The sequence below is a fragment of the Loxodonta africana genome, chromosome 1 (assembly GCF_030014295.1).
Source record: "Loxodonta africana isolate mLoxAfr1 chromosome 1, mLoxAfr1.hap2, whole genome shotgun sequence".
Taxonomy (NCBI): domain Eukaryota; kingdom Metazoa; phylum Chordata; class Mammalia; order Proboscidea; family Elephantidae; genus Loxodonta; species Loxodonta africana.
Genome location: NC_087342.1, coordinates 20,430,449 through 20,456,923, shown reverse-complemented (window position 1 = coordinate 20,456,923; position 26,475 = coordinate 20,430,449). Strand labels below are relative to the sequence as shown.

The window sequence follows — 26,475 nt, the reverse complement described above, 5'->3', positions numbered from 1 at the left end:
GGACATTGCTTAGCCTTTATAAAATACTGAGTCACCGTTTCAACAAAGCACTGTTTTAGCTCAAAACCACACGAGCAGCACTTTAATGCGACATCCCTAACAAGAGAACCAGTCCACCAGTATTCTAACTGAGATAAGCAATCACAGATGCTGACGGCCCCCCAAGCAGTCAAGTGGTGGGCTGACTCCAAAATGCATCTGCCTTCCCCTAACCTCAAAAAGAAAAAACAAAAGGGGAGGGAGAGGACATGAAGAGAAAAGAGTACATATTCGTATAACAAAATAATAATAGCTGGTATTTATTGAGTACTTGCTTTGTACTAAACACTATTCTACACACCTTACATGTGCTACAAAATGCAAATACATAGTTGTGAAATCCATAATAAATTGGACATACCTTTCTGATGGAATATAGTGAGCTTACAATTGACAGTACAGACATAACCACAATGGCTACAGCATAGTAATAGTACTCATTGGTGCACCACAGAATAACACTGAACAGCTGGAAAATGTAAAATGGATTGAGAACCTAAAAAACAAGATTTTAAGCCAAATTGAACGAGATATTTGTAACAGTGCAGATTCCTCCATTTTTCATCTAAGAAGAGATCAAGAAGACAGTTAGGGAACAAGCTCTATAGTATCTATAGTATAGTACAGTATAGTACAGTACAGTATAGTATACTATCTATAGTATCCTAGGGCAGTATTTTAGCATAGTTCTTGTTTACCATTACAGTACTAAAAAAAAAGAAAAAGAAACCAAATCCATTGCCCTTGGGTTGATTTAGACTCATAGCAACCCTATAGGACAAACAGAACTGCCTCCAAGGGGTTTCTAAGGAGCGGCTGGTGGATTAGAAGTGCCAACCTTCTGGTTAGCAGTCAAACATTTAACTACTTCGCCACCAGGGCCCCATTACACTACTAGACTCTGGCTAAACAAATAAGCTTAATTTGAATTATTTGCATCCAGATTCGTACCAAACTCAAATATAGATTCAGCTAGAAACAGATAAATCTTATCAATTGAGCTATTCTACATTCTGCTTTAGCAATAAAGTACATTTACTTTCAAGAATTACTGTGCTCTGAGTTGCTAAAAGATAAACAGCTTATAATCAAATGGAACAAATGTTTACTTAATATGAACAAATTTACTTCTAAGTTAAAGGCCCACTGGACCCCAAAGGGAAGACAAATACATGATAATGGGTTACACTGTTTTGCCTTCTCTAAGGAAAATATGAGGCTTAACCCCCAATAAAGAGACATTGGAAAATCTTGGCAATGGACTTCGCTTACCCAAATTTTTTGGTATTTTACCCAATGTCTTAAAATTGGTGCTTCTGTGCTTTTCAAAGTACTTTCACACGTATATACTCACTTTTTACCTCAGAACCAAATGAGATAATTAGAAAAGAGTGATTCTAATCTTATAAAGGAACAGCAAACAGAAAGCTTTTCTAAAGGTCAAAGTTACTGACAGTACATTACACTACATTATACCATGTCCTTAAGCAACACTACGAGGCCACTTTCAGGAACAATATTATTTCTACTAAAAGTACAACTAACTCTTATCTTTAGCAAAAAAAAAAAAAAAAAGTTAGAAGACTGGCTAGGCTAATTGTTCTGCTGGGCAAAGTCACTTGCTCCCCTTCTTTAGATGTCCAGAATTCTTCACTAGTGCCATTTCTATGGCACTTCAAATTGAACATGTTTTCCTCCCAGACTAGAAGTCCAAGCTCCTCAAAGTCAATCATCATGTCATTATTTTAAATTCTAACATTCTGGTACAATGCTTGGTCTTTAATAGTGTGCCACAAAATACCACGTGAAGAAGAAAACATGGGAAGTTGTTAAAAAAAAAAAAAAAGGTTTATACAGCTGTGCAATTGGGCGAGATTTATACGTACAACTTCTTGAGAGTTAAAGAAAAAAAGATAATAAAAGCAAAAAAATTGGGCAAAACAAAAAGGTAATTCATGCCAAAAAAATTCTCTACCAGAGTTACTACCTTTACCTTCCAAGTGAGAAAAAAAAGAAGTTAAGAAACAGAAAACTGACGACGTCATCTCATTACTTAAGTCATGGCTCTTTCCAAATGGATAGAAATATTGATTACAAGTGCTGAGTTACATACTATAGTCTTACCTCCTTAATTAGAAGCTTAAAAACAGAAGGCACTTTCACACGAATTTCATTTACTCCATAAAGCAACTTTCTACAGCAGGAAAATATAATAAAATTATAGTATATTACATATTAACAGTATATCTTAGGGAAAGCATTATAGTAGGTAAAGCTCAAACCACAAACTGCTTTTGTATCTGGAATTTAAACAGTCATGTTTCTAAATACTTGTCTTCTACAATTCGCATTCTCTACCTGCAGTATTGAAATCAGAGGTATCAATCTGGAGCTTATAACTGTACTGTTATTTTATTTCATCCTGTCTCATATCTTTTCGTGTGACTATTACAGGTCTATAATAACTTTGGGAACAAAAGGTTCTCTTCTCCCTACTGGAACACAAGAGTTCTCAACGATTTTGAATTGAAATGAATTACTGAAAAGACTAAGTTTGAGTGTGTACTATTTTTCTAATAAGACCGTACTAAGAGTGTTTATTTCAAAATACTGTACATTTTTTAGAAAAAATGCTTAAATCCTTTTATAATTTTTAATTCCTTGTGTTAGAACAGTAATTCTTGCCTTTTACGAACTGTAAGTCTGAGTGAGTGAATTTTTTATGTACTCTTTGAAAGAACATGCTACAGAAGTACAAAATTTCTGATTTAATTTGAAGATGATGGTTATCTTTAAAATGTGTAACACAGTGGTATATTTTTATGCTTTAGCAAAGAGTAACACTACAAAAAGGTTAAGTCCTCTGATTTACAAATTTCTACTGTGGTAAATTTCGGTTCATGCTTACAATTCCCAACAGTATATTTCAGAAAATCTTAAGAGGCTATCGATTATAAGACATATCATTATTTTATGTACCATCAAGAAAGAGAAACACTGTCAATTAAAGGACAACACTCCATCAACTATGTGACACATTCCAATTTCAGAGATGTTAAATGTGGGAAAATGTATACCTTGGAATTGATGAAATTTATCTTCAGGAATATCAACTTCAAAATATCAGCTTCAACATTTTTATAATTCTTAAACTGAGAGACAGGCTTCCCCAAGTAATACATCAACAAGTTCTCAAATACCACGTCTATAATATTTAAACACCCATCAAGATGTACAACCACATGGTAAAAGCGTGGACTACAGATGCTACTGTATTCAGGAATTTTGATAACAGATCTAACTTTAGTTGGGTAAAAATTACCTGTAGGCATGCGTCCCCTTTGTCAGTCCTGCACTATGCTTTTCATGAATTGATGTAAAAGAAACACCTTCATCCAGTCCCCTAAATAAATCCAAAATTTTACTTTAAACTAAGTTTAAAACATCCCAATTTCTTAATGCTTCACTTTTTCTATATGCCTCATTTCTATAAGCATGATTTCCTTACAAACAGAAACCCTTAACAAAAATTTAGAGATAACGAATCAGAATTTTCAAATTGCCAATTTCTAAAATAAACAATAATGAAAGGTTTAACTCTCCAACAACTTCTAAGTTATCCAATAGATTTATACTATGGAAAAAAAAAAAATTTTTTTTTTTTTTTTTAAGATAGCTCTGAACACTCAAGTTTATATACTAATGTTATGATCCTCTCTCAAGGTTTTGTCAAAGCTGTTAAGACCTAATAAACTAATACAATGAAAGGTAAAGCATAACTAGAGAATTCCAATATAAAGACAAAAAAACTTTTACTTCCTACAGCTTCCCTTTTTCAATTTTAAGTTCCAAACTAAGAAACGCTTTTCATTACTTTTTCTTTCAATTTCACAAAAACATCAATGCAAACCATTCCCTGATCTAATGCAAAGATCATACTGAGGTCAAAAGTACCAACAGGCAGTGTCTAAAATCTAACAATTCTTAAAGAATTCATTAATGTATTTATCTTTCAAAAAAATGGCTTATGTTTGTTTTAATGAGACACTAATCATGGAACTCTTAAGCAAAGAGAACCTGATATGTCATTCAGGTCTAATCCTTTTCCACTCTGACAGGAAAGCTAAGTTCCATAATTAACTGGATAATTTTATTAATCTGATAATCATAAATTTTACAAGTTTCTATGGCTGGCAAAGGCCGCATAGCAACTGTGTTTGACATATTTTTCCCACTAAGGTTGGTGATTTCTCCAGAAGGTATCAGCGATCAGCTCCAAGTCATTTTTTTTAAAACAAAATGGCAGCTCTTTGGCAGTTTTCTTTAGTCAATGGTTCTTAAACAGGAATCATTTTCAGAACTTGGCATTTGGAAACGCCCAGCCCCATTCCAGAATATTCCAGTTCTTTAGTATGTCTGAGGAAGAACCCAGTCATGAATATTTTAAATGTTCATAAGGTGATTTTTTTTACTGCTAGTGTTAAGAATGACTTCATCATTCTAAAGCAGTGATACTTAATGAATGACTGTTTAATTACTTAACAAAAGCAATAAATTGAATTCTATTTAGTATATATGTAGCTTGAACCCTCCACCAAATAAATTACTTCAATTTGGTTTACCCAAAGGCCTGATACTTTGACAATGTCCCATCTTTATCCACATAGTAAAGTTAAGTTTCGGCTCGTCTATTACTCCATCCCTCAAGCACAACTGGATGGAACTGTCAGCAAATTTGGAGGTGATAATTCAGATACTCTGACTTAAAATATAAGCTACAAAGTGTACTCAAAATTCACTTTGAGGTGAAGCCTCAAAGGGAAAAGAACTCAGACTCACAGAACGTAGATATAATGTAATTTTGGAATCATGCTGCTTCTAACTTTTTGTGCAAATATCTGCCAAAGTACAAGCTGCAGCTAGGATTTATTTTTACAATGGTTAATGAGTCTTCATGGAGTTGTTAATAACCAAATAAAGCCTATGTAGTAAAAACCTCTTTAACTTTATACGATCCTAGAATGAACCATTTTCTATCTTAAACATTTAAGAAGTTATAATATAATCCAAATGAAAGAGAAATACTTACTTTAAGAAATCAAAATTGTGAAGGGTATCATTCCAGAAATACTTTATGCTATGGTGGGTGAAATAACGAATCTGTAGAGCATAAACAAATGTTATGTCAAAACGCACATCATCGCTTGTTAACAGCTAAATTTACAAACACAAATTTACCATATGACGACAATATACTAAAACTACAGTGATTACATGTGACACGTAATCTGTTTTTTCCAGTAACATCTAAGCTGTGCTCTATATGGTATATATCAATCATAGCTGAAAGCACAAAATTATCAGATATGCATTCTGGTTTTTAAAGAAACTTTGATGCTAAGATCACAATACCTGTTGTGACTGACTCTGTGAATGTTTGTTCATCTCATGCCGGTTCTCTTCAGCTGGATTCTCGATTAAACCAACAGCATGGCCGATTGAAACTTTATTTGCTAGAGATTTTGGACTTGAAAATGGATTAGTTTCCACAGAAAGAAAGCGAATTTTTGCACAAAACCATTTTCTGAATTCATCCTTAGAGAAGAGAAAGGGAGAGTGATAAAGGAAACAGTCAATGATATGTGTCACATGACTTCCTGTACTTTTAATTACTTTGCATGATACCATTTAAAAACCAAACCCAGTGCCGTAGAGTCAATTCTGACTCATAATGATCCTGTAGGACAGGGCAGAACTGCCCCATAGAGTTTCCAAGGAGCGCCTGGCGGATTTGAACTGCTGACCTTTGGGTTAGCAGCCGTAGCACTTAACCACTTACGTCTAATTTGGAAAGCATCACTTCCTACTCATTAAGTGGAGAAGCACCTCAGGAAGATGCATAAATTCACCATGAAATGCTTTCCACTGCTCATCACCCTGGGACATGCCTCACCGAAGGACACATCAACGTTTTATGAAAGATCATGAGTAATTCTTTTATTTATCCATCTATATACTGAGAATAGATATTAAAACCTCCTATAAAGTGTCCTTAATTAGGATAAAAAATAAATAAAACTGGGATGCAGCCGCATCACAGAGTAGAAAGGCACTGGCCTAGTAAATGAAAGAGCTGGGTTACAGTCATAACTGGCCAGTGACCTTAACAGGCAAGCATCGAATCTCTCAGGGCTTCAAAAGCTATAAAAGGAGGGGGGTGGATCTGATCACCTTTAAAGTTTCTTCAGTGCTAATTACATTCACTCCAAACGCTCCAAATTCATTGAGGTGATGCCTCAAAGGGAAAAGAAGTCAGACTCAGAGTAGATACACATACACACAGATGCTTTAGAAATACTACAACTAGTATTCTGCATTATATCCTTGTATATATTTGTTCCCTTTGTATGTTATTTTGAACAAAGTTCACAAAATGGCATGACTTTACTCCTCAAGTAATCAGCTGTGAGTACATGCACAAACTTACAGTAGTCCTTAGCAGCACCACTTCACAGTCTTTAATGGCAGCTCTAATACAGGTCGCTTTCACCCGCCACTCAGGCATCCAGTAGAGAAGAAGGAGGAGAAAGCCGCCAGTGCAAACCACTCCCAGAGAAACTATGGCAAGCTTCCAGCGACACAGATTGTAACCATAAATTTCCTAGATAAACGCAAACAGTGATCACGTGATTAAATATCAGTGGATATGGCAGATAAAGAAATTCCAAAGTTCTTTGTTTTCCAGATGGGTGTCACTTAATAAATATGACCTCTTTTTGTCTTGATCCATAAACTGCAAATATTTTCCCAGTCCATAATTTACCTTTAAATTTTGTTTCTGGTAAATCTGACGTCAAATTTATATTTTTTAAGGTGTGAAATGTATTGATATTTACTCTTTATGGTTTTACATTTGATGTTATTTTGTTCTTTCCTACTGACATAGTATATTAGATTCAATGTATTTTTTCTCAAGCTTTTGTAGTTTCCTTTTTCTAATTATCTTTTTAATTTCTTCCACCATTTATCTTGTCATAAGGCAGGATTTTTTAAAATAAACTTTAAAAGTTGCAAAGACATTACAGAGTTTCCATATACTCTTCACCCAGCTTTCCCCTAATGTTCACACCTCACTTAACTACGATACACTTGTCAAAACCAAGAGGTTAACAGCAGTACAGTAACTAAGCTCAGACTTTATTTCTCTCCAGGATATAATCCAGAATACCATACTGCATCTAGATGAGCTGGGTTTCACTTTATTGTTTTATTCTAAGCGATAAGCTAATTGTTCCAACACTGCTGTGATTGGTCAGTGTGACCTACTAACCCAAGTTATTTCAGTTATTTTGATTACCCCCATCAAGGTCGCCAGAGTTGGCAAATAAAACTACAGGATGTCTAGTTAAATTTGAGTTTCCAAAAAACAAAGACTAATTTTTTAGTGTAAGTACATCCCATGCAATATTTGGGGTACACTTATACTTAAAAAAGTATTCCTTGTTATCTGATTTTCAAATTCAACAGAGCATTTTATGCTGTACCTGACTATTCTTTTTCCTCCCCTGCAACAGCTGAGAAATTGCTTTTTTTTTAAACTTTTTTTTTTTATCATGCTGATTTTGAACTTTTTTATATATTGAAATTAGAAATCTGAAATTCAGGATTATATTTAAGTGTTAGCTAATGTAACTTCTCCAGAAGAACTTAAATCATTAAATGAAAAAACATACTTCTTTCTCTTAAGTAAAAAGAAATTATAATACAACCAACAAATAGAGCTGTTACTTAACCCGAATGCAAAAAACAGTCAGGATAAGCTGAACAAGCCATGCCTTTTAAAATTCCAGGAAGGCCTCAATAAGGATGATTTGGCTGCTGTTTTTGTTTTTGTTTTTAATTGTACTTTTCTACTCCCTAGAACAAGAAGCCGGGTGGCGCAAGTGTTCCACTACTAACTGAAAGGTGGGTAGGTCTAACCCACCAGCGGCTCTGTGGGAGAAAAGACCTGGTGATCTGCTGCCATAAAGATTACAGGCCAGGAAACTCTATGGAGCAGTTCTATTCTGTCAGATGGGGTCTCTATGAGTCAAAATTGACTCAATGGCACATAATGACAACAAGTCTCTAGAATAATAAACTGCAAAGGTAAATTCTTCACATTTCACAAGTAAATTACAAAAAGCTGGTTACCATCTCATCTTCCTGACCCTCGTTGATAGTCTTCCTTTCTTCTTTGTCCATATCTACAGTGGTTTGAGATGTTTTGTGCTTCAGAACAAGTCAAGATAACTGAGAGGAAAAAAAGGAAACAAATGTTAGGGAGCTATTTTGTACATCAGCAGGCTACATAACTTCATTCTCTCATCAGTTGTCTATTATACCATCAAAGCATTCCTTTAAAATATTTTGGTTACATCTGAATTCACCCAAAGCAATGATGAACACTTGCTGATGGGAAATTTCATGCTATGATACATATGTCAAAGAAATAAAGTTTAACTGTTAAGTAGGCACTAATTTATGCCAATTCTTAAGGAGCCCTGGTGGTACAGTGGTTAAGCACTCAGCTGCTAACTGAAAGGTCAGCAGTTTAAAGCCACCAGCCGCCCTGAGGGAGAAGATGTGGTAGTCCATTTCTGTAAAGATTACAGCCTTGGAAAGCCTATGGGGCAGTGACTCTGTCCTATAAGGTTGCTATGAGTCAGAATCGACTCAATGGCAACAGGTTTATCAGTCCTTGAACCTGCATTACTTACTATCACAATGCTTGGCATGTTTTGTTAATTAACTTACAATAGCAACAGTATTAATACAGAACGATTTAAATTTTGAGAAAAACTACTACTATATCTTCCTTTTTTAATTCCCCAGATTCAGGTAAGTAGCCTAGTTTAAACATCTTGAGCTAAAGGTGCTTCATACAACTCCATGTATCCCTTAAAATATAAAGAGGAGGTGACGCATCAGCAGCGAAGCTCAGCCAGAGACCTCACCAGGACTATGAGATTAATGATCCAACAAATATCGACCGAGCGCCTGTTACATAAACGGCAAGCGCTGGGCAAGAGCCAATCCCTGTGCCAGGCATTCCCCTCCTGGAGACCACTCAACTGACTTCCCCGTTTTGATTCCAACTCCACTAAGCAACCTCCGAGTTGTTTCTGACTACCCATGAACTTTGTCTAGGAAGAAAATTCACTGAGCCCACTGACATACTTTTTTTTTAAAAAATTCAATTTCAAATATTAGACATTCAGCCAGATGTTAAAGAGATGTGCAAAGTAAAACAATGCTAGTTCTCTTGGTATTTTTTGGTTTTGGAATTTTTTTTTCCCATAAAAATGTTACTTGACTACCATGTAACCAGTTTTTTTTTTGTTTTGTTTTAATGACTTAATACTTTATTAATACTTAAAAATACTGAATGAATACTGAAAAAATAATCAGTATTTTTAGATACAACCCACATAAACCAAAGCTCCGAGTCCACAATAACTGTCCACGGGATGTAAAAGGGCTCTGAGGCCAAAAAGTTCGAGAGCCACTGCTTTAGCCTCTGCTGACCTCTGCAGAACACAGCAGGACTGCCACCCCCTCCCTCCAGGTTCCAGACTTCTATTCATCTACCCGGTGCGTGGCACAGGCCTGACAAATGGAAGACAAGTAAAAGATACCTGCCGAATGAATGACGTGACAAAGAATTTATGCCACGATAGCAATCGTTATTTAATGTTTTCATGACACAAATTAAGAGCCAAGTGAAAACCGACAGCAGGATTTTAAACTAAACCTCTACGTAAGACTGTTTAAATCTCTTGATGTTATGCCATCAACGAAATAACCAGTAAAAATGTTGGGGCTTTTCAACATCTTGGAAAAGGAGACCTTAGAGGTATCTGACCCAACTTCTCCAAAACAAGACACACTGCCACACAAAACCCTTTGGGAAATTTAGTAACAATTTCTTCTTGATTCTTCCAGAATTTATCTTTTTGGTCTTTCTTCTTGGTCTAGGATGGTGTTACAGACCTGAAGCATACCACTGGAGTCCATCCACCATGGTAACACTTATCCATCAAATCAATACAACTTGAGCTGGCAGTTACTCTCCAGGGCTGTGCCTGTTGCTACAGACTATGAGGAAAATGAGTAAGCCCAACCTCTTCCCCAGTAGAAAAGGTTAGTTGCTACTGCCTGAATGCTGCAAGCTATAGAGTCCACCCTGGGAATAAATATGTACATGGCTACCTTCAAGGGTTAAGGCAAAGCCCTAGGACTGGCCAACTAAAGACTACCAGCCTGAGGTTCTTAGCCTTTTGTGTCTAACTTTTCCTCAAGGTCTGGACTGAATCTCAGGATCACCACTCAGGATTACTTCATCTGGGTCATTTTTTTAACAACCAAACACATATAATTCTGGTCCCCGTTTCCCGTCACCACCAACGAAAACACAAGCTTCTTAAGGAGAGGAAGTCAAATTCTTATATGAAGAGACTTCCACTTCCAAACAAGATTGAATAATAGGGAAAAGATGTGCACTTCTGCCTGAAACAACTTAAGAAAACAAAGCGGGGGGGGGGGGAGGAGTATACAAAACAATGGTTTTCAAGGAATTAGACATCAGGCAACAAAGGACACTGATCCCTGAGAGATGGGAAGCAAACAACTGAGCCCCACAATTGTCCCAGCTTACTGTCTGAAGAGACTTTCCAGGTCACAGCACAAGGACAGAAGCCCAGCCAGTCTCCCTGAGTTAGGGAGATGAAGCTGGAAGTCTGTTGAGGCACCAAAGTGACTAGGTTCCAGGAGTGTATTACCAGCGAAGAGAGATCTGTACAGAAAAAGAACATCAAAGATCGGCAAGAGGGCCTCCCTCAAGTCTTCAGCTGAGTACTAATCAGCGCATGAAACTACATCAAGAACCACCAGAAAAAAATAGGGGGAAAAATCAGGGCTCAAACAAGGGGAGGAAGAATGTTTGTCCCCGGCAACCAGAGTGGAAAACTTCATCAATCCCAAAGTATTGGGAAAAGTACTCAGAAGGGTTTCTCTTCAACAGTGGGATAAAATTTGCACTAAACTAAAAACTGCTTTGGTCCTGTCTAACAAAACTTAAAAACAAGACCGGAAAGAACCAAAATGTTTCCAAGTAACTTAACTCCTTCACAGGAAAGTTCAAAGATAGGTACAGGAATACAAAAATATCCAGTACCTAACAAGATAAAAGTCATAATGTCTAACATCTAATTAAAACTTAACAGGTCCATCCAACAGTCTCTTCAACAAATGGTGCTGAGACAAGTGGAACACCACAAGCAAAAAAGAATGAAGTTAGATCCATACCTCACACCATATACAAAAATTAATTCCAAATGGACCAAAGATCTAAACATAAGAACCAAAACCATAAAACTCTTAGAATAAAACATGGGAGTAATGCTTTGGGACCTAGTTTTTACAATGAATTCTTAGATATGACACCAAAAGCATGAGAAACAACAAAAGCGGTAAATTGGATTTCATTAAAATTAAGAACTTTTATGCATCAAAGGACTTTACCAGCAATGCAAAGAGATAACCTCACAGATTGGAAGAAAATATTTGGGAACCATATACCTGATAAGGGTTTAATATCCAGAATATTTCAACAACTCCTACAACTTAACAACAAAAAAAAGTCCAGTTTTTAAAAATGGACAAAGAACTTGAACACACATTTCAGTAAAGAAGAGATACAATGGCCAATAAGCTCATGAAAAGATGTTCAATGTCATTAACCCAACCCAGTTTACAGCAACAGGTTTTTTTTTTAATGTCATTAGAGAAACGCAAATCAAAAGCATCCCCACTAAGATGGCTAAGATTAAAAAAAAAAAATGTTAGTGAGAATTTGGAGAAACTGGAATTTCACTGCTAGTAGGAATGCAAATTGGTATAGAAAATTGGTACAGCTACTGTGAAAAACAGTATGGTGGTTCCTCAAAAAGTTAAAACACAGACCCACACGACCCAGCAATTGCACTCTTATATACCCGAAAGAACTGAAAGCAAGGGCCAAGAGAAAAAAGAACAAGAGCATCAGAAAGCTGTGGGACAACTTTAAGTACGCTAATACATAGGGAGGGGAAGGGGGCAGAAAAAATACATGAAGATCCAATGGCCAAGAATTTTCCAAACTATAAACCCACAGATCCAAGAAGTTCAACTAGTCTCAAGCAAAGAAACCTTAAGAAAACTACACCCAGGTGTGTCATCAAATTGCTTAAAACTACTGATTAAAAAAAAAAAAAAAAATCTTAAAAGCAGCCAGAGGAAAAAAGACATGTTACATACAACGAACGATAAAAAAGACATCATATTTCTTGTCAAAAACAATGCAGGTGAAAAGACAGGCAAGATCTCTGAAGTACTAAAAGAAATAAACTGTCAAGAGTGAGTTCTATACCTAGAAAAATATCTTCCAAAAGCAAAGGTGTAATAAGGACACACAAAAGCTGAAAACGATGTCCCACCAGAAACCTACACTATAAAAAAATATTAAAGGAAGTCCCTTAGAAAAATTATGTCAGAGGGAAATTCGAATCTCCAAAAAGGAATGAAGAACACCAAAGATGGAACTATGTGGGCAGACATACATGACAACAAAACAAAGAACAGAGTGGTTTTTTGAGATTCAAAAAACTGATCATTTCTAGCCAGGCTCATCAGGGAATAAAACAAGAAAAAAACAAAACAAAAAAAACAAACCTACTGCTGTCGAGTTGATTCTGACCAAAGCCACAAGAAAAAGAAGACACAAATTACAAACATCAGGAATAAGAGAAAACATTACTACAGATTTTACAGATAATCTTTTACCAAAAGGGTAATCAAGGAATCTTTTAAACAACTTTACACCAATTACCATTTCTGTACACTTGGATTTATTTCCAAATAAAAAATTCAAAAACCCATCCTTATTGGCTGGGGGATGGCCATAAGCCAAAAAATACTAAAATTGAGTGACAGACACATGGGGGTTCTACCTTTTAATATACTGAAATAGTTCATCATAAAAAGTGTTTTTTAAATAAATAAGTTATCTATCTGGAGGTTCTAGACAGAAAAAATTTTTCAGGAAGTATTTATTCCTGACACCATAGGCCATAAATCTTGAGCAATCGCGTCTCAGAGTCCCAAAGCCACTGACCTAGTCTATTATGTCCCAGGTATTACTTATAATTCTTAAGATACATTCACCTAACTGTTACTTTTGAGTTTTAAATTTAATTCATCTTCACCCTTATATTTTATCCACTGGCTAGAAATACAGCTATACTTTCCCCATTTTGTAAATCCTAATTTTTCAATGTAGAATGTATTAGTACACAAATAACCATGCTTTTCACAATTTTAGAAAAGGAATTGTCAATGTTTTCATTAAGCCCATGTATTGTAAGCAACTATTTAAAACTTTATTTAAAAGTTACTTCTTATAATATCATAAATATCTCTTGGATGATTTCATTTGAGTTCAGTATAAACTGTATTCTCATCTCATCTTCTACAGTTAAAAACTAATGCTAGCAAGAAACACTACAAATAATTATTTTAAAATGAGCTGTTAGACAGTCTGCCTGTAACAACACATTTTCATACTTTTCTTGGCCATATTATCTCATTACTCTTTTTACAAGTATGTCTCTGAAATTTAGCTTAATTTTAAGGCAAAATTCTTGTTTTACCAAATTTCACCAACATCCAAATGCTAAAAAATAATAATTTAAATAAAATGCTGCTCTAAAAACCTCCAATTACTATTCACTTTATACCTCACAGAAAATTACCAAGAATTTACCTTTCACATATACTTTTAGTAAAATTCAATGAGACAACAATTGTAACAGCTCCTACATTTAAAACATTATAAATATGTAAAATTTTAAAATGTGTATGTAAATAGAAAGTTCTTAACATTATTTCAGTAACGAGGATAAAAAACTATATAAGTAAACATTTTGAAATTTATTGCTTACTCAAGATGAAAATACATGTTATAGACTATTCTAGTAGTTAGTTAGTTGAAGCATTAATATTGAATTTCTAAAAACTCATCCGACTTATGCAAAGGTATACATAACCTTTGTGGTCTGCTGGAGTGCATGTGTTTTTTAATTCAGTTTCTAAAACACAGAAAACAAATTAAAGAAATTTTTCTTACCAAGAGCACTATACCACCGTTCCTTCCAATTGCTGGAATTAGCAGGGCTTTCAAAAGCTGGTTCTTAATAATAAAAAATAAAAATAAAAACTAAGCATAAAAAATTCATTCAAACTGCCTTCAAAATCATTAGGATATTAAATTTCAGGATTTTTAAATTTTAAGTGGGTTTTCAGAAGTTCTGCCCTCTGCCATCTGACTGCTGCTGGCAGAGCTCCTATTATTTGAGTAAATCCTATCTAGCTGGCTCACTGAGATCCCAATGCGACAATGGACGTCTGAGCCTTGATACTATCTAAATAGCAGGACGCTTGGGGGCTATTGTGCCTGACCAAACCCTTCCTTGCATTTACAATGAACTTGACTTGCTGCTGAGCAAAAGCAGCAATACAGGACAAGGTGAAGTCACTAGAAATAAATCAACAAAACCTACTATAACGCTAACTTTTTAAAGTTCACTCCCCTCACTCCCCTCACCCCCAACATTATAGAAATTACTAAGAACCATCTGAAGTAGAGTCTTCTGGGCTCAGAGCCTGACCTCACCTCATAAGATGAGTTGGCCTAACCAGGCATAGAAACTCCAAACCCCTAAACCATCTCCACTGCAAAACTGAGTTTCTCACGTGCTGTAACAGTACTAGGATCACAGTATGTGTGTGTGTTTAGGAACAGTCCATGCATCGCCTAGGATTCCAGAGCAGGTAATTTCACAAGGCGATTTAGGGAACGATCGGTAAAAACGTCAAGCGAAGCAGTAAAACACTATCTTTAATTAATCATTCCAGTGTCAAGAGGCATGGTGTTATTTGCTTGCTCAATGCTATGAGAAACATAAAAGAAATTAAACTGCAAATTAACTAGATATACTTTATTCTTCCTAGATATTTACGGACATCTAAGTTCTACAGTGAAGGGAAAAGTTCCTAACCTTTTATTTTACCGTCTTCCCTACGGGGTTGTAAGTTCCAGGTGCCAGCCTTGCTTACCAATGTATCTAAAGCACTTCTTCCGGTGCCTGGGGCATCACGGATACTCAATAAACCCAGTATTTCCCAAAGCTGGCGAGCAGGGGCCATTCCAAGCTTTAATAACAGCTCCAGAAGTATATGTTCTACAAGCTTATGGAACACACCGTTTCAAAGTTTAATTATTTAAATTTACTTCACACTTTAGTTTTGGAAACTTTTAATACATTTTCATTTTAATTTTTTACTTTAGCCAAATATTTGCCAACTTCAGAGGGGATGAGGCAGAAAAAAACTAAAACGAAAATCATATTCCTCAAAATTCACCAAGTAAGTAAGTTTGAAAGAAATTGAAATAGTTAAATTTTCCAATGATTTTGCCTGGGATGGGCGGGGTGGGGGGGGTCCTGCAGCACATATCCCCGGGCCTTCAGTGTTAGAGCCGCACTAAAACGTTAGTGACACCTCGTATTGCAGGTGACAGAATGACGCCCCCTCTGCATGCTTTCTAGGTCTAGATTTTCTTCTGAGAACATACCTACCTCGGTTAAATAAAGACCTGAAAAAAACAATCTTTAAGAACCACTCAGCGAAAGGTGTTTTAAAGATCTTCAAGTATAAACAGCACAGCCAGCCTCCGGAATGGTATCTCATTTTCAATTCTGTAGCATCTACAGCAGCTAAGATGGCCTTCTGCAATTCAGAAGCAGTTCTACCTTTTGCAGTTAGAATAAAATATGCCCTAACGCATATAAAATCCTACCTCTAATTAAGGAACCTCAATTTTAATATTTACATAAATATTTATATTTAAAAAACAAAAACACATTTGAATTTTCAAGCTACAACCAGCAATTGTGCTGGCTCTTTATGAGGGCAAAACTCAACGCTTTGAGTCAGTTCCTAACAATAAGAATGAGGTAATATAACTTAATGAATACATGGAAATTTTACAAGTATACCAGCTAAATTTTAACAAAGCTCTACTCAATACCCATTTTATCACTTCCCATCTTGGACTTTCTCCTATAATACATGCTTTTGTTTCTGTGTTTAGGCTTAGGGAAGACCATTGTATACAATCTACACCAAACCAAGCCTGTATTTACATTTGTAAAGTGCAGGCTTTGTATACTTACACCTTTTTGTATGTCACAAAACAATGTGATCCCAGTAAACCCAGTGCTGTCTAGTCGATTCCGACTCATAGGAAAGAGTAGAACTGCCCCACAGAGTTTCCAAGGAGCGCCTGGCGGATTCAAACTGCCGACCCTTTGGTCAGCAGCCGTAGCACTTAACCACTATGCCACCATATTAGGAATGATGATGAAATTGCCTGCATGAAGATTACTATTAAGAACATTCAAAGTTACAACTTAGCCTGCACTATATTTGCATGGATATGGATAGCACTCTTAAATTATTTTAACCCTAGGCAAGAGAAAGCAATCATTTTTGAAAACTCCTTTAATAAATAAATTTCTATAAGGTTACAGTTGATTGTATAACCAGTGATACAACATAAGTAGCAGCAAATTCTAAATTATTTTAGCAAACTAATTCATCTGTAAATGAACTGAGCACATCTGCTGTATTCCTTCCTATATTAGAACAATAAGATAAAGCAACTTTCCCCCAAAATGCAAACTAAGAAAAAAACAGAACACGGAACTTAAGAGTCTGCTTTAACTTGCCCTAAATGACATTTCATCATGAAAATATTTTGCAAATTCCTTCCCCTGTCTTAATCTCGAGACTTCTTCTCCATTACAATGAGGTGGCTAGAAAAAATAACCCCTAGGATCATTTCCAACCATGAGTTCCTAGCCTACACAAGCACTGCCTTTGTACACAGCCTGCTGCGGCATTCTTTCACCACTAGGTGACATTCCAATACTGGGAAGGAAAAAGGCCAGTTTTCACAAGCCATAGTAAGGAGAGCAGCTGCAGTCATCCAAAGTCATCAAGACTGATTAAAGATGAGAAGTTATATACAAGGTATACATTTTCTAGCGTCACTAGAGGTCTTAATATGGGAAAGTATGAGCTGCCTATGTAAGAGTCCCTGTTTCCTGTACCTTGATGGAAAAATAAGACTTTCATTAAACACAAATGGTAATGGGGAAGAGGAAGGCCCGAACCACTGCCATTGAGTTGATTTCAACTCATAGCGAACCTACAGGACAGAGTAGAACTGCCCCGTAGAGTTTTCAAGGAGCCGCTGGTGGATTTGAACTGCCGACATTTTGGTTAACACTGTAGCACTTAACCACTACGCCACCAGGGTTTCCAAGGCAGGTATATTATTATTCCCCTTCTATAAAGACTTCCAAATTCACAATTATCTGAAACTAGAGCTTAGAGATCTTACAATGTTGTGGAACAGAAGGGACAGCAGTTAGAGTTAAAGAGCACATGAACAGAGAGCAGGGGATGTGTTTTAAAGTATAAAATAATTATGATAAAACATTATTTGTCCACTAAACTGACAAAATACAGACAGACACAGAGCAATCCTATTCACTGCTGTTAAGTGTTGATTCATACCACCTTTTTGGAAAACCAACTGAGAGTAAAATTTGCAGAACAGAGTTTCAAATTCTCATGGCCTCCGCACTTTCTGGAGTCATGGAAGCTGGCTGAGCCCCTGAAACCATTGCCCTGAGATAATCTTTAAGTCTTAAACCAAAATACGGCCTGAAGTCTTCTTAAAACCAAATAATAGTTTAGTTTAACTAGTACAAAATGTCAGCCTATCTGTATGGGATCAAAGTGACAACAGCAACTCAAAAGATTAGACAGGAAGCTTGGGGGCAGTGAGTTTATGTTAATGGAGAAGGAACTGAGAAAAGGAGGGTGAGGATGGTTACACAACTTAAAGAATGTAATCAATGTCACTGAACTGTACAAGCAGAAACTGTTGAATTGGTTGTTTTGCTGTATACGCTCTCAATGACAAATTAAAAAATCAAACTCACACGTACTTTGATGCAACAATCCCAATTTTAAAAATTCATGTCGCACGTAGCTATACGTAATGATGTATGTAGAAAGAAGTAAATGCTGCGGTGTTTGCAGCAGGAGAAAAAACAATCATAGAAACCACCTGCATGTCCAGGAATAGCAGAATGAACGAATAACTTATACAGTTAAGGAGAATGAGTTAAACCTGTATGTAGAGAACAAGATAGATATTCACAATATATGAAGAGAGAAAAAAAAAAAAAGAATGTCTAAGATATTTTTCTAACAACTGAAAATCTTTGTAGATACATGATTAAAAAGAACAAAGAGAAAGGTGTAGGATACACACTGAGCTATTACCATTATCTTAGAGTGTACACATACTGCAAGACAGAGGTCACTATTAACTGTTTTCTCAAATTCCTCGACATTGTTAGACTTATTATAAAGAGTATAAGAATTCTGGTGTTTTCTTTGGGGGTAAAACAGAGGCCTTACAAGCAAAAACACCTAGTTGGAACAGATAAGAATACTCAAAGAGATACTGTGTGACATGGACATTTAATATTATGTTGTTAGCTGCTGCTGCGTCAGCCACCAACCCACGGCGACCCCATATGTAATAGAATTGAATGTTGCAATCCACAGAGTTTTCATTGGCTGACTCTTGGAAGTAGATGGCCAGGCCTTTTTTCCTAGTATATCTGAGCCTGGATGTTCCACTGAGACCTGTTCAGTATCACAGCAACACACAAAACTACAATGACAGATGCGTAGTGGCTGTGCTTGAGTGCACCGGCCAGGAATCAAACCCTGGTCTCCTGCATGAAAGGCATGGATTCTACCACTGAACCATCACTGCCCTCAATTGAATACAATAACCAAAAAAACCCAAACCCATTCCCGTCAAGTCGATTCCGACTCAAAGCGACCCTATAGGACAGAGTAGAACTGCTCCATAGGTTTCCAAGGAGCGTCCGGTGGATTTGAACAGCCAACCTTTTGGTTAGCAGCTGTAGCACTTAACCAGTACGCCACCAAGATTTCTATTTAATACAATAAAAAAAAAAAAAAGGAATTAACAAATCAAGAATTCCAATAAATGCTTCTAACAACAGTGTAAACAAGCCAAATTTGGTAAGCAAGCTTAACTCCCCCAAACTAAAAATTATACCTTTAAGAGGTAAGAGTCTTATTAATTAATATATAAATGAATGTCTCTTCCATTTTAATGTAAATTAGTGACTATTTTACATTTTAATGATATTAATCAAAATCCCTAATAACTTGTTTGGTATTTCAATCAAATAAGGTGATCTCTGAAATCTATAAACATTCATTAACTCTAAGACATATTTTTCACATTTTAACACAGCTAAACTCTGATGCATCTTCCAAATCAAACCCGTTGCCATCGAGTCAACTTTGACTCATACTCATAGCGACCCGACAGGACTGAGCAGAACTGCCCCATAGGGTTCCCAAGGCTGTAATCTTTACAGAAGCAGACTGCCACTCTTTCTCCCAAGGTGCAGCTGATGGGAGAGCTTAACCACTGCGCCACCTTTCATGCATCTTAGATGAAATCTTATTATTGCTGTTAGCAGGTGACTCATGATGAAGTGGTCACTGCATGCATGTGCTCAAAGTTAGTTTTTTATTGTCACTTCAGTTGAGTAATATGCACTGTTGACAGTACAATGCTGAGTTTAAATGGTTGATTAAGTCTTCAAAATATATTACACCGCAGGTCCCTGAGGCACACAAACAGCTTGTGCTCCGCTAGAGGCTGGCAGTTCAAACCCACCCGGCAGTGTCGCAGAAGCAAGGCCTGGCAATCTGCTTCCATAAAGACTATAGCAGTTCTACTCTGTAACACACGCAGTCACCATGAGTCAGAATCGACTTGATGACAGCGGGTTTGTGGGGCTTTTTTGGTAGCAGCACAGTGAAATAAAAAGTAAGAGGGTACACAAAAGGCACCAAAAAACACCAGGAGAAAGTGGGACTTTGAATGCAAAGCAGTTTCTGTAATGTCTTAACCAATTTGTTTCATTTATATTTTACTTTTAATTAGTGCAGAAGAGAGATACTTGAAAAAAATTATGAAGCATACGGGAACTCTATCAATAAATAAGGGCTATGGCTGCAAACCCAAAGGTCAGCTGTTCGAATCCACCCCTTGGAAACTCTGTGGGGCAGTTCTACTCTGCCTATAGGGTTGCTATGAGTTGGAATCGACTCGATGGCAATGGGTTTGGTTTCTAAGCATTATATCCTAGTTTTTTCTTTCACAGTGGTACATAAATGAGGAGTCTTAAAATCAATGGCATATTAGGCTCAATGACATGCAGGAAATTTCTCTTGTTTCGGGTAAGATTCATAAGAAGACTATGAGCTAGATTGAAAATAGTGGTCAGTTATCTAAGGGGTGAGGGTGAGAAACAGGAGGCAGGGCAAGAATGAGAAAGGAGGCTGGAGAATGAAATAGGAAGAGACAGAGAAGAAAAAAAGTGAAGAGGAAAAGAAAATTTTCCAGAGAATAAGTCTTCAGTATGTTAAGGAAATAAACACAAACCACAGAAATGTACATTTTCCTTACTAGCAGCAAACCAAAAGATAATTTTTTCCACTAACCCAGCATGGTTCACTTCAGGAGTACAGGCAGTCCCTAGGTTACAAAGGTACGACAACCTGCAGTTACAAACCAACCCCTATGAAGCTTATTAACATTATTATTGTTATTACTATTACTGTATTATTATATTAAAGATGTTTTAGTGTATCTGGAAGTGTTTCTTCAATTTTTTTAAAGCATAGAAAGGTACACTATACACACACGAACATTTGACTGACGTTAGACGCCAACAGTACCTAACTGCTCCAATTTACATTAAAATCTCACTTAAAGACTTAAAGACAGCCTTTGGAACAGAGCTTGTTCATAATCTGGGGACCACCTATATTGTACTCTATTTCCAAAAACGCAAAATTAGTTTTCCCTCATGATCTATATTATAGTATGGTTCACATTTCACTCTTCCAGACATTAGGATTCGAAGACCTGACCACAAAGAAGCACAAAATCACTAGGAAACTATTCTGTACAAAAAGTAAAATTTCTACCAATTTACAATTGTAACTGAGAGGCACTTGGGTCATCTTTTGAAAACTGCTTAAGTCTCTATTTTTCCACTTTATTCCTTTTTCCCAATTTGAAACTTACCCATGTTGACACAGCACAGGAAAAAAAGGCAGTCAAAGCCCTTAACGTTTGTATTGAACAAATATTTCAAAAATATAGCAATATAAATATTGCCATCGAAGGGGATTATTCATGGTACAAACATCACGGAAATTCTAACTTTCTAACTTCCTATGATTATCCTGTAGTCTACTATCCAGGGTTTAAGAAAAATAAGAGTGTGTATGTATGTACTATACCAACCACAATAAAAGTAACCTAGAGCTGTATGGGAATTCTTAGTTTGCAAAACACTTTTACAGGCATTATCCACTTCTTTACAGGTTTTAATCAGCACTGTATTAAAAAAAAAAAAAAACAGGGAAAAAGAGTCTACACTTCACCAAGGTTAGCATCTTTCACCTTCCCTAGGAAGACGAGCACGGGTTACGTTACATCAGAAAAGCCTTACCAACAAACTAAGGAATGGCGTGTAGGCAGGCAGCGTGTGGGCCTGAAGCTCATAGGGGCTATTTTCCACAAATTAATCTGAAAGTCAGTTCTTGCTCCAAAATGAACCTGAAACGCATTTCTTCAAAAGGAAAAGAGTGACTAGGTTCCCACGATGGCCCACAAATGCCCTTTTTACCCTCCACAATTCTGCTGAATTGCAGTCCACATTACCCTAGGTCAGGGGGCAGGTAGCCAGGTTACCAAGCCCTTAAGAACACCCTCCCCTAACTTAGTCTGGTAGAGCCCTGGTGGTACAGTGGTTAAGCGCTCGGCTGCCAACCAAAGGGTCGGTGGTTGGAACCCACCAGCCGCTCCACTGGAGAAAGATGTGGCCATCTGCTTCCATAAAGATTACAGCCTTGAAAACCCTGTGGGGCAGTTCTGCCCTGTTCTCTATGGTCACTAGGAGTTGGAATTGACTTGATAGCAGTGAGTTTGTTTTCACTCTGTCTGGAGAGTTCTTACCTGTTCTTCAAGACCCAGCTCAAGTATCTTCTCTACTAAGCTTTCTTTGATTAAACTCAGCGCCGTGGAGTCGAGTCCGACTATAGCAACCCTACAGGACAAAGTAGAACTGCCCCAAAGAGTTTCCAAGGAGCGCCTGGCGGATTCGAACTGCCGACCCTTTGGTTTGCAGCCGTAGCACTTAACCACTACGCCACCAAGGTTTCCTTTCTTTGATTACATCCCAGCAAAGGACTCCCCCACCTTTGTATCCTACGTGTATCTGAGCACTTGTCCCGTGATACTAGAATTACAGATTAAAAACCTTAAAGGTTGGGATGCCAAGGCAGCTCCCAACAGTACAGCTGAGCGAATGAAGACAGAGCAAGCGAGAAGAGAGATGAGACCACTCTTACCGGGGAAAATTTTAAATTAAGTTTTACCCTGGGCATGTTCTCATATTTCATTCCTATGACCCCTTTCCCAAACCTAATACCCTCCTTCCCAGGTCCTTCAGTGAACTCAGGTAAACTTACACAACTCCCACCTCCACGCAGCACTCTGTTCTTTACTATCAACTACTTCCTCTTTCCCTAACCAAGTAAGTTGGAGTCACAGTAAGTAGTTGAGTGACAGCTCCTTGCAAACGTAAGATGAATCTCTAAGTAAAAAAAAAAAAAAAACAAAGTAAAAATAGAAGCAGGAAGGAGATGTGGGGAGTGGGCACGGCAGTTCTACCACTCAGAGGGGCAGGCCCACATAAGAGCCTGAGAGACTCTTCCAGACTGAGCTTCCCTGAAGTATCCTAACTTTACCTCATCAGCTCCTGCACAGCAGCTACTGACAGAGACAGAGATGGGGCAGGGGCCACAGCAATCCAAAGGATCACTCATCCTTCCTGGATAAATGGTTTTGTTTTAGTTGAGATTACTTATGGTCAACTTTTCATTATTATGTACAGAGAGTCTCACCAACTTGGTCATCAATGAACTTAAAATATAAACAGTGCCCTGATTCCTACCAAGCAGTTCCTTGAAATCTAATGCTAGAGCATTGCTTGATTTAGGAAGAGGTAAAACCAACTGAGAAGACCAAGATGCTACCCAAGTATCCTAATATTCCAAAATAAATCTGTAAATAATAAATTAGCATTCTATCAAGAGTCATTATGGCTTATTGCCACTTCCAATTTCATAAAAAGTCATTTGTTAAAGCATTTATTGTCTACTATGTGCCAAGCACCTTGTTAAATGCTGGAGATTACAAATTAAATTTCTAACTTCAAAGAACCATGTTTAGAGGGCTAGATGGATAAGTAAGCAAACATATATCAAACAAAATGGTTGAGTGCTACAGTGAACTATGTATCACCAGAGCAATGAGGACAGGGAAACGAGCGGGAGGGAAAGGAAGAGAAGGGGTAAGTACAGAAAAGACTTCAGAAAAAAAATATCCCTCAATCTAGGACCTGAAGGAACAAGCAGGATCAAGCAAACAAGCAGTAAAAAGAGGGAAAATATTTAGGGAAGTCCACCACCACCAGGTGCCCTCGGGTCGGCTCTGACTCATGGCAACCCCAAACGCTATCGGAGCAGAACTGTGCTCTACAGGGCTTTCAACGGCTGCTTTTTCAGGAGCGGACTGCTAGGCCTTTCTTCCGAGGCACCTCAGGGTGGACTTGAACCTCCAGTCTCTCTGTTAGCAGCTGAGCCTGTTAACCATTTGAACCACCCAGGAACTCCTTAGGGAGGACAAAGATCAAAAATCAAACCTCCTGCCATCAAGTTGATGCGGATTCACAGGACAGAGGGATAGAATTCAAGGACAGTAATGACCACAATCAGAAATACTAAGGTGTGAGATCCTAGAAAACGTCAGAACAGAAGTTACTCAGACTGGCTACAGCTCAAGATGGCCTCTGGGAAATGGCTGGAAATAGAACTATGTTTTAGTTTTTTTGACGGGATAGGATCAGATTATGATGAAACACCCTGTGTGACAAGGAATATGGATTTCATGTTGTAGGTGATGAAGAAGCACTAAAGGTTTCAAGCAATTCTGAACGTTTTTCAGCTGACCCAAGGGACCACACAGCCAAAGAACACAATGTGACTGGTGCTTTCTGATCTTGTGTAGTATAGCAGCCCAGCGTTTACCAGCTAGACTGTTTATCCTCAGGATGACAGAACTCATTCTCCAATGTACAACAACATCTAGTCCTATGCATGGCACACACAGGAGCTAAAAAAATATTTGTTGAATAGTTAGATATACCAACACAATCCTAAGGGCACAACCAAGGCCCTAACTAAGTCTCCTTCCTTTTACACCTTCCTTACTGCCTATAAAATCTCAACTCTTCTGCATTACAGCAATTGGTAATTACCACAACTTTTAAGGAAACATGAGAAAGAATCATTCACTATGAGCTGTACCAGAGATGAAAAACGATTTGGGGAAAAAACATATTAAAATACTTTTGCCCACAGTAATCAAAACAGTCTGATACTGGTATAACCACCGACATACAGACCAATGAAATACAAATTCAGAGTCCGGAAGTAAGCCCATATATCTATGACCAACTGATTTTCGGCAGGGTGCTCAGTCCGTTCAATGGGGAAAAGAACAGACTCTTTAATAAATGGTGCTGGGACAACTGGATCTGCACAAAGACGGAACGCAAAAGAATGAAGCTGAGCCCATACCTCACATCATATACAAAAATTAACTCAAAATGGATCAAGGGCCTAAATATAAGAACCAAAACCATAAAACTCTTAATGCAAAACAGAGGGGTAATGCTTCAGGTTTTAAACAATAGATTATTAGCTGCGACGCCAAAAGCACAAGCAACAAAACAAAAAATTAGACTTCAGCGAAATTAAAACCTTTTGCTCATCAAAGGACTTTATCGACAGAACGAAGAGGTTCACTGGAGACTGGGAAAATATGGGGGAACCATATATCTAATAAGGTTTTAGTACCCATAATATATAAAGAATTCCTACATCTTAACAACAAAAAGACAAACACCCCAATCAAAAATTGGGCAGAGGATGTGAACAGACATTTCACCAAGGAAGGTAAAAACAACTGGCCAACAAGCACATGAAAGATACCCAAGATCATTATACACTTAGACCCATTGCCACTGAGGCGATTCTGACTCATAGCGACCCTGAAGGGCCGAGCAGAACTGCCCCCATGGGGTTTCCAAGGAGTGCCTGGTGGACTGAACTGCCGACCTCCTGGTTAGCAGCCATCGCTCTTATCCACCACACCACCAGGGTTTCCAGCATCATTAGGGAAACGCAATACAAAACACAATGAGATAACACACACACACACACACAAAAACGCTATACCCCCACTAAGATGGCTATGACAAAAAAATTTTTTTAAAAAAACTGAAAACAGATGTTTGCGAGGATTTGGAGAAATTGGAACCGGCCCTCTTTACTGCTGGTGGGACTGCAAAACGGTACAGCCATTGACAGTTCCTCAAAAAGTTAAACACAGAATCTCTGTATGACTCAACAACTCCACTCCTAAATATACACCCAAAACAACTGAAAGCAAGAACGCAAACAGGTACTTGTAGACCAGTGTTCACTGGAGCATTATCCACAAGAGCCAAAAGGTACAAACCACCTAAATGTCCATCAACAGATAAGTAAGTAAACAAAATGCGGTACATACATACGATGGAATATTACTCAGCCATAACAGTCCTGAAAGATAATACGACGTGGTTGGTCCTTGAAAACATCACGCTGTGTGAAATAAGTCAGCCACAAAGGGACAAATATTGTATGCTCCCACTTACATGAAATATCTAGAACAGGCACACACACAGAGGCTAAAGTTTATTAGTGATTACCAGGGTGAGAGGAAGGGGAAAAGGAGAAGTCACAGCTTAAGGGCCACTGAGTTTCCGTTAAAGAGGATGGAAAAATCTGGAAATGGAAAGTAGTGATGGTAGCACATGATGAACGTAATTAATGTCACTGAATTGTACACGTAAAAATGTTGAAATGAGTTACATATATATACATATATATATGTAACCACAGTAATAAAAAAAATATTTTTGAACCTGTGTAAATGAGGCAGTTTATTCCACACTTCCTACTAAAAACTGAACAGAAAACAACCAT

At 37.4% G+C, this 26,475-nt stretch overlaps 1 protein-coding gene across 13 annotated transcripts in view; it reads right to left on the bottom strand.

The window, feature by feature from the left end:
- The window catches only part of ATP13A3 (ATPase 13A3), a 96,491-nt gene that overhangs the window by 62,656 nt on the left and 7,360 nt on the right, over positions 1-26,475 (bottom strand). For 5 of the 13 annotated variants that reach the window (XM_064270616.1, XM_023551633.2, XM_023551638.2 and 2 more), the window contains 8 exons: positions 14,243-14,305; positions 8,233-8,331; positions 6,527-6,700; positions 5,452-5,634; positions 5,129-5,199; positions 3,362-3,442; positions 2,164-2,233; positions 401-535 (listed from right to left, as the gene is read on the bottom strand). In XM_064270616.1, coding sequence (XP_064126686.1) covers positions 401-535; positions 2,164-2,233; positions 3,362-3,442; positions 5,129-5,199; positions 5,452-5,634; positions 6,527-6,700; positions 8,233-8,283 — 765 coding nt within the window. In that variant the 5' untranslated portion in view covers positions 8,284-8,331; positions 14,243-14,305. Of the gene's footprint in view, positions 1-400; positions 536-2,163; positions 2,234-3,361; positions 3,443-5,128; positions 5,200-5,451; positions 5,635-6,270; positions 6,335-6,526; positions 6,701-8,232; positions 8,332-10,735; positions 10,874-14,242; positions 14,306-26,475 lie in introns of those variants that run through there. The other 8 variants (XM_023551634.2, XM_023551635.2, XM_023551637.2 and 5 more) reach the window with 5 other exon arrangements.